General features: G+C 42.9%; 1 protein-coding gene across 8 annotated transcripts in view; it reads left to right on the plus strand.

Moving 5' to 3' along the window:
- The window catches only part of LOC125463330 (non-muscle caldesmon-like), a 194,853-nt gene that overhangs the window by 123,216 nt on the left and 56,808 nt on the right, over positions 1–14,829 (plus strand). For all 8 annotated transcript variants that reach the window (XR_007249814.1, XR_007249813.2, XM_048554514.2 and 5 more), the window contains one exon: positions 1,120–1,248. Coding sequence is in view for 6 of the 8 variants with exons in the window: in XM_048554514.2 (XP_048410471.1) it covers positions 1,120–1,248 (129 nt within the window). In the remaining 2 variants the exon portion in view is untranslated. The remainder of the gene's footprint in view (positions 1–1,119; positions 1,249–14,829) is intronic.

Raw genomic sequence — 14,829 nt, forward strand, 5'->3', positions numbered from 1 at the left:
CAGATTATTACAAGTAGGAAGAAAGAAAAACTGTTTGATTTGTATTTGAACATTCAATTACTACTTACTTTATTGAAGACACAAAGAAGCTAATGTTAGTTATACAAAGGAAGATTTTGCGTGACAAACCTGGTGAGTTCTTTGAAGTGGTGCAGATAAAGTGGATTGAAGTGGTGTGCTTGGTCTTTTTTTGCATTTGTTCATGGGATGTGGGTTTTGTGAGTAAGCGAGCATTTATTACCATTCCCAGTTGCCCTTGGCCAAATATTGGTGAAGTGCACTCTTGAACTGCTGCAGTCCTTGGTATGCTGGTGCACTCAATACCATTAGAAGGGGAGTTCCAGGATTTTGACCCAGTAACAGTGAAGGAGCAGTGATTTAGTTCCAAGTCAGGATGGTATGTGTCTTGGAGGGGAGCATGCAGGTACTGGTATTCCCGTGCACCACCTCGTAGCTGGTAAAGCACATGGATCTGGAAGGCGTTGATAAGGAACTTGATGAATTTCTGCAGTGCACACTTCTGCAAACTTTTGCCATTGTGCTTCAGTGGCTTGAACGTTGATCTTTCTGGTTCTGGGCCCCACTGTGTCTAGCGTGCCAATGAGATAACGGCCAATAATAATATTGCATTTCATTAGTTATGTTATTTCTGGATTGATTTCCTTCATAACAATATTATAGTTTGATAAGATGATATCATTATTGAAGTATGCCAGTGGTCTCCTTAAAGGGACACTTGCGCTGGCATTTATTAAATAACATTGGAGCCTTAAAATAAGTAGATGGTTATTTTGAGATATGCTGCCTAATAATACAGTTTGTTTATTGAAAGACTGATGGTAAAAAATACACTTCTGCTGACAGGCCCCTCATAATAGTAAACCCAAGTGGATTGCCACACCCTGTGACTTCCTCTTTGTACATTCTTTATATAGGAGTCCCAGTGACTTCCTAATATGATTCACAGTTAGAAATGTAAGATTCAGCGTTCATTAATGAAAATGGTTTGGGGAGAAGGGCTACTGGGGGAGTCTTTGAATCTCTGAATCTTTGAACAAATGGGTACTATGAAAGAGTCAATGTTATCTGTATCCACAATGAATTCTTTTCTGTTGGCAGAATGACCAGTCAGAGGACAGATGATGATGAAGAAGAACTTGCTAAAGAACGACGTCGTAAAGCTCGTCAGGAGCGACTGCGGGAATCAGCACTCAGCCAGGACACTCTGGAATTCAATTCCCAGAACAGGTAGGGAGACACCATAGAAGCTTATATTCTGTGGGCTGCTTCCAACATTGCAGAGGCATGTTACCAGTTTTCTGTCCTGTGCTCCCTTTGAGTGGAGCTCCTGCCTGGGACAGCAAGATTAACGAGTACATCCTCGGAAATAACCCAGCCTTGAGCACAGAAGGAGAAACATAACTTCAGCTGTAACAGAAGTACAAACCTCTCGACGGAAATTAGTGCAGAATGAGTTGTGGGGTAAGAGTGAGCAGTTGGACTAATTAGTAACACTTACAAAGAACCAACACAAGCATAGTGGGGCTGATTGGCCTCTTTTCAGTGCCTTATCCTTTTAAGATCAACAATTGGTGCTTTTCTGCTATCACATCCACAAATATATGGTGAGACACTTACTATTTATCTCCACTGAAGACAACTCATTCAGCCTTGTTGCAATCAGTCTCAGAGCCTCCAGTGCATTCCCAGTTTCTTAGGAGAAACACAATATAACAGACAGTGTAACAGATACTTTGCTGAATTGGTTCAGTTTATTTCTTTACCTGTAACAACATGGATCTACTCCTGATCATTGACCAGTGACACTCGGCTTCAAAGATGTGCAGCTGCGTATGCCATCTAAAAGTTATTGAATCCTGATAATGTAGAAGCAGGCTATTTTGGCCCATTGATTCCACACCGACCCTCCAAAGAGTATCCTACCCAGACCCATCTCCCCTACCCTGTCCCTGTACCTTTGCATTTCCCTTGGTTTTCCCACCTAGTTTACACATTGGGCAATTTAGCCTGGCCAGTCCACCTAATTTGGATATTTTTGGACTGTGGAAGGAAACCAGAGCACCCAGACCAAACCCATGTAGACACTGGGAGAATGTGTGCAAACTCTACACAGTCGCCTGAGGATGGAATCACCCCCTGGTCCCTGGTGCTGTGAGGCAGCACTGCCAACCACTGTGCCACCCTGTTCAGATTAGGTTTGACAGTGATGCTTCCTGTGGTGGAATAGCCAGAATATGATCACTGTCAGGAGTCTAATTGAAGAATAGTACCTTCCCAAGTCATGGAAAAACAGTTTCTATTGGTAGGGTCAGTGTACTGTGGCCTGATTTCTATACTCTGACTCCCTCTGCGACGTGTCTTGTTCGTGGGAGTTCCTTTCTCTCTCTCTCTTCCCCCCCCTCACTTTCTCTCATTCTCTCTTCGCTCTCTGTCTTTCTATTGTTCTCTCTCTCGCACTTTCTCTCTTATTCTCTCTGTCTCCCTCTGTCTTACTGTCTCACTCTCGCTCTCCAGCTATTTCCTGGAGTCTCTCCCTTTGTCCATTTGATTTCTTTTCTAGCTTTATGCTGAGGGCTGTTTTGAATGCAGCACTGACTTCTCTGCACAGCTGCAGCATTTGGGCTCACAGTGTGTCTGCTGCATTCATTTTCCTCCACTCTGGCCTCCCTGTAGCCACTTACTGGCCATCTCTGACATGTTGCCATTGGTCAGTTGCTCCCTGCTTGAAACTCAGCTGATTTGGAAGCAAGCCCCAGGTGAGTGTTCATCTCAGCCTTTAACCCAGCGTCTTGCTGCCCTTCTCAAACTGACTGTAACTCTCATTATATTTTCTTTATCACTCAGACCACAGCTCCAGCATTCACCTGATGTCTCGTTTTATTTTGCAATCCGTCCTGTTTTGCCTTTGTTACTTTTGGTAGCAACATTTCCTTCTGTGTTAGATTTTCTGTTCACACATCCATACTTCCTTTCCCTGCAAAAAATGCAGATATCACCTGGTATCACCCCCCCCCCCCCCCCGCTGCCATGACTTACGCTGAAGTGCTGTTTCCCACGTTGGTAAAGCGTCCCACTTTATTTCACTGCCTCTTAAAATATCCCACTGAGATGCAGCCTTGTGAAAGGAGTGCTTCCAATTGGGCAACTTAAGTAGCATTTCTGTAGTGCTTTTTAGCATAGTAAAACATCCTAAGCTGCTTTGAGAGTAAAGTTATTCAGAAATTGTCACAAACCCAAAAGTTAATTAGCCACTTGATCAAAGTAGTCGGGTTTTAGCAGCCTATGTTAAGGAGTATAAGATAGGGGTAAGAGACAGGAATAAGAGATTTCCTTCAGAGCTCAGGGCCTCGATGGCTGAATGCACAGCTGGAGTCCAGGAAATGTGGCTGCCTGCATTCAGAGTACACCAGAGATTGTCAAGAATAGAGAGAGGAAGAGAAGAATTTTCTGAGTCCAATGCAGCAGTAGAAGTGTAATACAATTCATTCCAAGTTCAGAATTCCAATGTCCCAAATCATTTCCCATTCGCAGCAATTACACAGAGTTTGCCATCCATTCATGACTCTTAAATATAAAGCCCAGACTAAAGCAGAAGGTTTTCCAGTTATTCATTTATTTATTCCTTGCTGTACTGACTCGCATTCATAACCAGCACCTGCCAGCTATTGTACACTGTCTAATCCTCTTAGAAAAGATTGTTTCATGTACAATAAAACGTGCCTTCACTGTAAAATGGGGTCTCTGACACACCCTGCCCTAAGCATAGTATTCAGAGCATGGGTGACGTACAGAAACCACACCTCCTGATATGGATGCAAGTGACTTGTAGTGCATGCAAATTTCTGCCCATCGAATTCAATAGACAGGAAATGTACACATTACTGGCATTCCCATCGTACACTCCCATCATGTGGAACCTTGTAGCAATGCATCATTAAATCTGGCATCCAAATCTGAACTTAGTAGCAGGAAATACTCTCCAGACGAGTTGGGGAAATGCCATGAACCCAATCTATTCCCTTTTATTCTCAGTGGGTGCTAAATGGAATAGATCCTAAAGCAGGCACAGTGATGGTAAAAAGAAGTTAACCATCACCCATTCTGCATAATGTGGGCAAGACACCAACTTCTTGTTGCCCAGTCATATGAATGATTGATGCATTTAGCCAGTGTTAACTGTGTATTTCATTGGCTGCAAATATCAGCAGGAGACCTAAGATTATAACTCGCCAGTACTGGTTAAAGATAGCCTGATCTCTTAAAGGGCTGGTTCAGCACAGCTAGAGCAAGAGCTGGCAGGAAGGGAGTCTGCAATGCGGTGAAGAAAGGCACAGCATTGAAAATACTTCAGAGCGTGTGTTCTCCAACACTGAACTGTAGATCTTGCTGGAAGTGCTGGAAAGTAGGAAGATTTCCTATTGTTTCAGGCAGACAGGTGGGTGTAGAAGTCTGTTTATACTAGTGCTAGGAGAAAGGTGCCAAGTTGCTGTATGCAACACTTTAAAAATTCAGTACCTTCACACAAGGGCAGTGGTGGCTTCTCCAAATGTTGTATCCTTAAGACTGAGCCAGTGGTCTTACCCTTTGCTTAATTCATAACATCTCATTACCCACTTAGCAGCAAACGCTACCATTTGGGAAACACAGCCAACATTCATAGGTTTCTGCAGACCCTAGCACACTTAGTAATCCTGCAGTCCTCTCATCCACATCCCACACCATACACATAAAGACACCAATTCAACCATAACAGCTACATAGCCAGAGTAGATCGCCCCACATTCACTGACACACTTTGCACTCTCTTGCAGGAGAAAGTAATGCATAACTGGAAGTAACTGCAGCTAACCAGAGAGTTATAGATACAGGTGCAGTTACTTCCACTTATGCATTACTTTCTCCTGCAAGAGAGTGCAAAGTGTGTTAGTGAATGTGGGGCAATTGGTAACTGGCCCTCACCCCCATAGAGGACACTCTGCTGGTCACTATTAGGACAGCTATTGCTGACATCATGACAGGGCCTGGGTTGGACTTTTTGAAGATGCTCGTTATCCTCTCCCCACCCCACATTACTTCATCCAGTATTCTTTTCTGGTTTACAAGTAGCAGAAAGTGTAAGCGTTTAGCTATTGCTTTCTGTCCCCGTGCCATTGCCATATTTCTGTATCGTTGTTCCATTCAGGTAACGTAAGCAATGCAGTTTGATCAGGCAGTGAACGAGCACTGGGAAGGCAGAGATAGATTAGATTCCCTACAGTTTGGAAACAGGCCCTTCGGCCCAACAAGTCCACACTGCCCCTTGGAGCATCCCACCCAGACCTCTCCCCCTATAACCCACACATCCCTGACCTCTACGGGCAATTTAACATGACCAATCCACCTAGCCTGCACATCTTTGGACTGTGGGAGGAAACCAGAGCACCCGGAGGAAACCCATGCAGACATAGGGAGAATGTGCAAACTCCACACAGGCAGTTATGTGAGGCTGGAATCGAACCCCAGTCCCTGGCGCTGTGAGGCTGCAATGTTAACCACTGAGCCACCGTGCTGTTCCACAGAACCAGCTCAGATACTGACACCAAGAATATCGTAAGGAATAGATTCCGGGTGGGATCTGTACCTGGTGAGACAATGGACATAAATAGCATAAGGGACAAGCATAGAGCTCCAATTGAACGGAGAGTAAGGTGGCACAGAGGCTTTAGATAAGGACTTTGGGACAGCCTAAGGAAGAAAACTGCTAGCTATGCCCACCAAAATGCCTGGGTAGCCTGTTAGACAGCCCATGTGTCAAGGAACATGGAGGAGTCCAGCGCAAACTTGGTAAAAGACATTGCATCAGGCTGGGAGTTCATCTTTTCCTGCCTGATACTTGTGGTCTTCCTACTGTGCACAGACTTATTCATGATGCAGGGGCTTTTTTCACTGGAGCATAGGAAGTTGAGGGATGTCCTTATCGATGTTTAAAAAATCAAGAGGGGCATCGATAAAGTAAATAGCAAGGAGCTTTTCCCTAAGGTGGATGAGTTCAAACTAGGGGGCGTACTTGTAAGGTGAGAGGCGAAAGATTTAAAAGGGACAGAAGGGGCAATTTCTTTTCCCACAGAGAGCAGTTCGAGTGTAGGATGAACTGCCAGAGGAAATGGTAGATACAAGTGCAGTTACAACATTTTTTAAAAAAAAAATTCGTTAAGTACCTGAATAGGAAAGTGTTAGAGGGATATGGGCCAAATGCAAATGGGACTACTTTGGTTGAGGAAATGAACTAGTCAGCATGGACTAGTAGGACCGAAGGGTCTGTTTCCATGTTGTACGACTTTAAATGGGACTGGATCAGATTGCAATGGCTGAGCACCATTTAATGAATTGGATTGAAGGCCCAATTTCTGTGTTGTACAAATAAATGACTTTATTGATCCATAACTAAAGATGGACAATAAAGATGGCTAGACAGTGATACCAACATCCCACAAATGAATTTTGCTTTGATTGCTGCAAAGGACAAACCGAGAGATGTTGTAAATATCTCGAGCACCGTCCTGGAAGGAGCCAGACCATCAATATAAAATCTGGTTGTCGTGGGCCCCCTCCCAGCCATTGGCAGTGCTGTCCTTGCCCTGCTTTGTGATTACAGCAGGGACACAGAGTTCAGTGAGGACACCTTTACTGAGTGCAGTTGCGTGGTACGACACTCCTTGCTGAGGTTCAGCTCCGACGATTGACTCCTGAGTACCTTGGCCAGATGTTGCTCACTGCTGAGAGCTCTGGTCTCCTTCCTCATACTCCCATGTCCAGCAGCACACCTTCTCTGTGTGATCTCTGTTCTCTCAGTCATGCTGCATTCCCAGGGGTTGTGACCACTAGTGCAACTGGAAAACAAAGAAGCCTTGAAGTCAACATGGAGTCATTCAGTACCTGGCACACTAAAACCTAAACTTTTGTAACTCAAAGTGACAATTGAAAACGCCAAAGGCTAGTCGACTTAAAGCAATTGTCAACAGAAACCATATCAGCAGTTAACCTGTCAGCAGGTAATGATCCTCTTAAATAATACTGGTGGTGGAAATGAATTGGAGGGCTGTGTCTCCTCTGCTGGAATATTGAGCTCAGAAATGGCGCCACTGCTGTCAGTCTAATAAGAACACATGGTCAGCCTGTTCCGCGTACTTTCAGCAGGAGTTCACTATATACGCATGAGCACCTGCTCCAGCAATGCATTCGATTCGATTTGGCCTTCAGTTGTGCCTGTGTGACAGAGGATATTTAGGAGCTCTTCAGGGTGCCCATTATCATTAAATGGAATCTAGTTGGTCCAAATTCTCACCAATTCTGTTTTCCAATGCTGTACCTTCTACTATTGTATATCTTTCCTCTTCTACTTCCTGATCGCAAGTATCCTATTTATGTCAAATGTGCCTGAGTATTGGCAAATTCAATTCGAGAAGGATCAGTAGAATAAGTATGGTTGTCTAGTGTCTGTTGTGGAGGAACATTTGGGACCCGATATTTGCTAGTGCGATGGGAAAATTTTCCAGCTCACTGCACTTGCCTTAGTGGAAAGTGCCCAAATGGCGCAATCTGCATACTTGAGGGGAGCGGTGTTTAGGAAGAGGGAGAGAAGGCAAGGGCAATTAGGTCTGCCATTCCCCCACCAAAAGTAAAGGAGGTAGGGGGTGACCAGGTAATAAGACAGACCAGTTGAAAGGCTCCCTCAGTCCTCTGCTCTGTAATCCCAATTGTTTGGTTAGTTTCTCTGTTCTCACTTCTCGTGGCTCTTCGGTCCTCTCCAACCAATCCCTACACAACTCCCATGTACCCATACTAACTTGAGGCTCACGCACCTCCAATGGCCCCTCATAAACTCCATGTCTCATGCCCTTCCATGCCCATTTACCCAACATGTATTATTTTCAGAACCAATGAGTTCTCTTCTAACACAGGTGTACATGAAGCTGCACAGCAAATGCTAAGAAAGTAAATATCTTACTTGAAAGAAACTCTTGTTGCTACAGTCCTATAAAAATTCAATTAAAAACAAGTCATATATATATATATATGTACTTGAAACTTTCAACCATTTCATATTTCTTAATCTTGTGCAAATAAACAATGAGACATTGACAAAAGAGATCACAGAAATAAAATCTATTATGACCTAAGAATGATGTCATTGAGCAAAATCAACAGTTTCTCTTCAATTGTGTAAACAGAACTCCTGTAAAGTTGATACTTTTAAGAGTTTAGGCTCTCATCCAAGCTTCATTGTGAGGAGATTGGTGACTCAGCTACCACTGTTTTCTGCAGAAGAGAATTCCAAATCCTCTAAGGGAAGAGAAAATTCCCCACATCTCTCTTAAACTTCTTCCTCTTCAGATGTATCTCCTAGATCTAGGACAGGGAGAAACATCCTCTTGTTAATCGACTGCATCATGTCCCATTAAGACCTATTTGTTTCAGTAAGATCATACCTCATTCTTCTAAACTTCATTGGATAGACGCCCAAAATGTTCAATGTTTCTTCATAAGATAAGCCCTTCAACTCAAAAACAACTCCTAAAATTTGCACCTTTCTCCAAACCACAGGAATTTTGGTCTTCACGGCAGTTTCTTCTGGAGAACAGAAGATCGTACAGTGATTTGAATTAAGACTTTACAATTATGAAGAGTGAGTGAGGGAAAAACTACTTTATCTGTCTTGAAAGTTATGAACAAAGGATCATCAACATAAAATTGTCACTGAAACAGCAGTGAGCTGATAGATTTTTTTTTTCCAGACTACAGGGTTGTTGGAGCTGAGGATGGTTTGTCACAAGGAATAGTTGAGACATGGACCGTGAGATCCTTTTAAGAAACATTAGATAAAAGGCAGAATGCAGGAAGTGACAGTATCATGGGAAAGCCAGTTGGAGTAGTTTTGGAGTGGATTTAAGAAAGAGTTAGTTCAGGAGCATTTGGCCTTTTTGGCATCGTTCTGTGCATGAAACCTTTGGGTTCTATATCTTCTAGAAGTGCTAATTGCAAATTGAATAGAGATAAAGATTGCTACTCACTAAATAATGCCCAAGATGTATTTTGGACCTCATCCCTATGTAAGTTTAATACCAAGATTAACCCACTTAAATCAATCTACCTGAGTTCTGTGCAAAAAAAAATCTTTTAGTTGAAGATGAGGTTCCTGAAGCTGTTTAAAGAGAGAAAGACAGACTCTGCTGAGGGCTGTCCCTATCCACCACCATAGCTCTGGGGCCCACTTATCTTCTTGTTAATGGAATGAAGGAAATCTCCTCAGTAGCAGGAACTATACCAAGAGCTGCTGAAGCCATGGGACAAAACATCTCCACTTTCCTCTGTGCAATACTTCACCTTCATCGTCTTTTTGTTGGCCAGCTTTATAGAAGTAAGAACGCATTTTTTGAATTTGTGCTGCCAATGAAGTACCCTCACTGTGAGGAAATCACAGGCACACAACCATTTTTGTGCTCAGCTGCATGCAGTCTGCGTGCCCCAGAAGCAGTTCACTGATATAAGTTTCAGACTGGACATATTTAACAAAATGGCACTTCAAGCTCCAGTTCCTTTCCACAGGAATTATTGGAAGGAGCGGATTTGATTTTACAATGTGCAGGATCCACTGTGGCTCAGGGCTTTCTCTCCAACCACCATTTTTTTTTTAGGGCATTTAATAGATTTTCCATGTCCTGATGCTGGCCAGCCTTGTGACTGTGGTTAGAGACTGACTACTGTCAGCACAACGATAAGATGCCTTGAGATCATAAGAGATCATAAAGAGAGCGCTGTAAATGTCTGACAGTGCCAGGGTGATTTGTGGTAAAAATTATGGATATCCTTTTCTACAGTCAGCATTTTATTAGTCACTGAGGTATAACCAAGTAGAAGACCTTTGAACTGTCAGGAATTTACAGGGAGGATTAAGTATGAGTGTTCTCATTCAAAAGAGAACTGGAAATGCATTTCGAAAAAAAAAGCAGATTATAAAATAAGGATATTAGGAAGGACCAGGAAAATGGAGGTTTAGTCTAAAATTTGTTTGCAGAATGAACACCAATACAGAGCTAAATGGTCCCCTTTGGTGCAGGAATTTTCATCATGAGATCAGCTATCTCTTTTAATGAGATTATAAATTCAGCACAATTAAATAAAACCTGGGAAGACTGTATTCCAGTCTCAATGTCGTAATTAAGAGAAGATTTGCTGTTAATTAAGAGATTAAGTTATAGGCTGTCAGCTCGATTTCAGGCACAGAAGGGTTCACTTTGTCTACGCAAGGTTGCATGGGTGTGTTGGGGTGGGGGTTGTTGGTTGTGAAGACTTTGTCCTCAACCTCTCTCACAATTACATGGTTTTCAGCTCTTTATGTATGTATGTGCAAGTACCACAGTGATGTTTGGTGGTGCACGCATGGTTAGTTATGTTATCAGTGACACTGCCATTATCTTGAGGGGCTCACACTTAAAGGGCAGTCGCACAGGTATACACTCCTCGCAAGCCAGAAGCATTACCTGTGCTCTGAGTGGATACCTGTAGCTAAACATGGCAGACCTGCCACCCATTGCCCAGTCAACCTGTCTCCCCTGGCAAGATAGACCTCGCCGACGTGGCCAGCCTCAATGAGCCCATATCCATTGCACGCCCACCTCTGCTCACTGAGTCACCCTCGCGCGCCCTGATGCAGTCCAGGCTGCTGCCATAGGATGTCAGCCATGACCTGGAGTAGACTAATTCTCCCGAAAAGTGGACAAAGCAGCATCTCTTCACTCCTGCATTCACAAGGCATGGTACCTCAGCATGCTGAGTTTGTTTGCTCACAAGGAACATAATTGGGAAAGCGAACTTAATTCTAAAAGGCTAGCCTTTTAATAAGAATGCATGAAATACAAATACATGTAAAATGGCTTCCCTTGCCACCAGGAGGTTCAACCCATGTTTTACATTCCGAGGACGTAATTGGTAAAGTTCAAGCAGCAGATGGGATTCTGCATTTTGGCCTCCTGCCCTCTATCTGCTGCTGTTCTTGCACCCAGGTGTGGGGCAGAACTTTGTCCTTTGAGTGGGCAATTGTCACCACCAAGTTGCTGAGAAAGCCTTAACTGTTTTCAAGCAGCCAGGATCAACAGTTAGTTTTGGAGGCTTTCCTTTTTGAGTTTTGCCTTCTCCATTACACTTTTGCCTGGCTGTCTGGGAGTGTGTCTGGGGAAATTGTGAGCATGCAGCCTGTTGTTTCCTCTATCTGGATTTTAATGGGAGGAATATCACCAGCCGCATGCTTCCTGTGTGAGATACTAATTTCCAGCCTTGTATGCTGGAGGTTGATATTTTTCTTTTATATAACTCTGGAGGCTTATTCCACTTGAAATGATTGCACAGAGGTATTCTGTACTTGTTGACACGAATCTGAAACGTGGTATCTTAAATGCACAGCAGTCAGCTCAGTTCCCATTCTAATTGCAGTCAAGGTCGTTCATTTAAATCAACCATCCACAGAGATCCTGAACTTCCCAACACCTCATGGTTTCCTGAAATATTCCAGGATTGTCAACCTCCCTACTCATCCCAGCAGATTGATCAAAGTGGCAGTCGCTCATTATGCAAATGAAATTTCTTGGTATTCATGCTCATTTCGATTATCGACGCTAACCTCTGACTAGCTCAAGTCTGTATTCCCTGATCCAATGTTTGCCAACTATAGAAGCATAAATCAAACAGGGTATACATATCTGGCTGACTTGTTTTCTGATCAGTCATGTTAACTTCAATCAAGTTCTGATGTTAATTTCACTTCAGACTGTTCTTTGTTTATCGGTGATTTATAAAACTTGGCTCAGGGTGTGATCAGGATGATATATGGTGGCCATCTTAAACGAGTATTTTGTTCTTTTCGATACTGTTTCAGTTGATTAAAATCAAGTGATCGCTACCATGACAGAACTAGAAATTTATATTTGCCTTAAAGTAGCAGAAATCTCCTTTGACACAAATCAAATTTGAGGCAACAAATTTAAAGACAATTTTACATGTGTTGTGATTTTTGGTAGCAATGATTTAGTCTCGTAGACAGAACTGTGAACCAAATGGGCTGAGGCTGTTATGCTAAGTTCATATTGTGATGAACAGTTTACTTATCTGTTTAACTAGAAATCTCACATAATCTGTGGCCTCGCCTGCTTTAACTTTACCAGACTATGATAGTAGGTAGTTTCTTAAATTCTAGCAAAAATGCAGCTTCTGATTGTGCTTGGCACTTTTTTGCAGAAATTAGAATGATGCTGCAGTGGCTACCTTTTTTTTTAAACTTCAGTAGCACTGACGTCAAACATTACAGCCTTGATGAAAAGTCTCTTTCTTCAAAAGCATTTTTTAGAAGGTGCTGAAAATTTAAATTAAAACAACATCTGTGGAATCTAAGTTAATAAAATCAGATGTCTCTGGATAACAGCAGGATGTTAGCTAACGCAGCCGTGCTTGGATAAGATTCCCGGAAAAGTTTGGGAACTTGCTCTGGACTTCAGCCATGTAGCTTTACAAGGGTAACTGAGAAACAACACAAGTTTCAGATTGCAGCATTCTGTTGTTTTAAAATTGTTAAGGGGATCAATTAAAAGCGATTTTTGCCAGAGGACGGATTTTGCCAACTTGTATTCGAGTCTTCTTGCCTTTTTTTGTTTCACGATTGTAGATGATAGTGGAAAAGCAAGCTTCTAGCAAAAAGGAGAAGGTTTAATCAGAATCCACATTGAAAGTGACTAAGCACAACTGGTAGGTAACTGAATAGCTGCAGTACAAAAGATATAGACCAAATTTGACAATCAATATCAAACCACTGCATCCAATTCTGATCAATCAGAACACTGCATGCCTACCTGATATGTGGAAAAGGGACAAGGTTCCAATGAAGAAGCATGAAGAACTCTGTGCAGGAATTTGTACAGAGATCTGCAAAGGTTATCCAAGTAGAAGACACATAGGTAGCACATAGTTGGATGGGAGGGGACAGTTATGTCTGGTTATTGGGGGTTTCAGGGAGGTGGAATATTCAGAATTGGGTTGGGCACTGTGGTAGTAGAGGGTAGTCGAGTAGTTGGAGGTTAATGTGGTCTTTTGGAGAAGTCAGGTTGGGCCACGAGCTGCGCAAACGGGATCAAAGATTGGATTAAGAATCTAAGAAGGAAGTTTGGGCAGAAGGGAGCTGAGTAATTGGGATGCAGAGGTGCATGGTGTCAAGTTGTGCAGTTCATCAGGAGCTAGACCAGAGGCAAAAAGATCTGGACTTGCGTTGTAGAAGTGATCTAGGATGATGTCTATATCGGCCAGCTAAATTTCAGATGGCCATGAGTGTGGTGGATTACTCTCCTCGTGCTTGGATGTGTGCAGCTCCAACAACACTGAAGAAGCTTGACACCATCCAGGACAAAGCAGCCCGCTTGATTGGCACCACATTCACTCCCTCCATCACTGATTCTCAGTCGCAGCAGTAGGTATGTTCAACAAGATGCACTGCAGAAATTTTCCTAAGATCCCTAGACAGCACCTTCCAAACCCATAACCAGTTCCATCTAGAGGGAGAAGGGCAGCAAATATATGTGAACGCGAGTTCCCTTCCCAGCCACTCACCATCCTGACTTGGAAATACACCACCATTCTGTTGCTGGCTGAAAATCCCTCATGGCATTGCGGCTCGACCGACAGCACATGGACAGCAGCAGTTCAAAAAGGAAGCTCACCACCACCTTCTCACTGGCAACTAGGGATGGGAAATAAATGCTGGCCCAGCCAGTAATGCCCACATTCCATGAGCATATCTTATAACAGGCAGCATCTGTCAATAGAGGATGGTAGGATTAGCATCAGGAGAAAGATCATGACCTGAAATGGCAAGCCTTTCTTCCTCTCTCCACAAATTCTATCTGACCTGCTGAGTTCTTTCAGTATTCTAGGGTTTTGTTTCAGATTTCTAGCATAGAGACATTGTCTTTTGATGGTCATTCACTTCTCTTAAGCAGTTAGATTCAGCTGATCGCGATAGTCCCATTGAAGTATCCCACAGAGGGTTGGTTATATTATGAAACTGCCAGGATTCTCCATCTATCTTCCTGAACACACAGACTAACACAGACTGTCAAGGCTGTATCTACAGCAGATGGAATAGTAACAGTCAGAAATTACATATTTAGAGTTTAAAGGCTGTTGTGTTTGCTGTGGATACTCAACCCAAAGGGACCACTATGCTAGAAAATTAAGTTTTCATATGCCTGTGACTACTTATACAAAAGGATATTTTGTTCTTGATTCACATGGAATATAGCAGCAGATGATATATATTGACATGCATGAGAGGAAGACTCTCTACCTGTGGAGAAATACAGGGAGCTTTGAACTTGAAGTCTACAGATTGGATTACATTGTGTTCAACTGCATATATTGTGTCTTCCAAGCTAATTTATTGAGGGATGTTGGCTTGATTTTTAGTCTCTCTTGCACAAGATGATATCAGCTGGGCAACATTGAGAGCTGCAACTGGCTTGAGAGTCTTTTTTTAGAGTGGGGTAAAGCAGAGATTTCTCATTGCTATCCAGTTACTTGTCGAAAGAAGTCTGAGTGTAGTTTTTATTTCATACAATAGGTCGGCACAAGGCTTCCCCTTGCCTTCTGAAGGTGCTGACCCCTTGCAGAAATACAGTTCCTCTTGATCTTCCCAAAACCGCTGATTTTCACCTTGACACTAGGAGTCATCATGCTACCCTGACACTGGGGTTAGTGAGGACCAGGGGCATTACAAGAGCTTGACAAAAG

The sequence above is a fragment of the Stegostoma tigrinum genome, chromosome 25 (assembly GCF_030684315.1).
Source record: "Stegostoma tigrinum isolate sSteTig4 chromosome 25, sSteTig4.hap1, whole genome shotgun sequence".
NCBI lineage: Eukaryota > Metazoa > Chordata > Chondrichthyes > Orectolobiformes > Stegostomatidae > Stegostoma > Stegostoma tigrinum.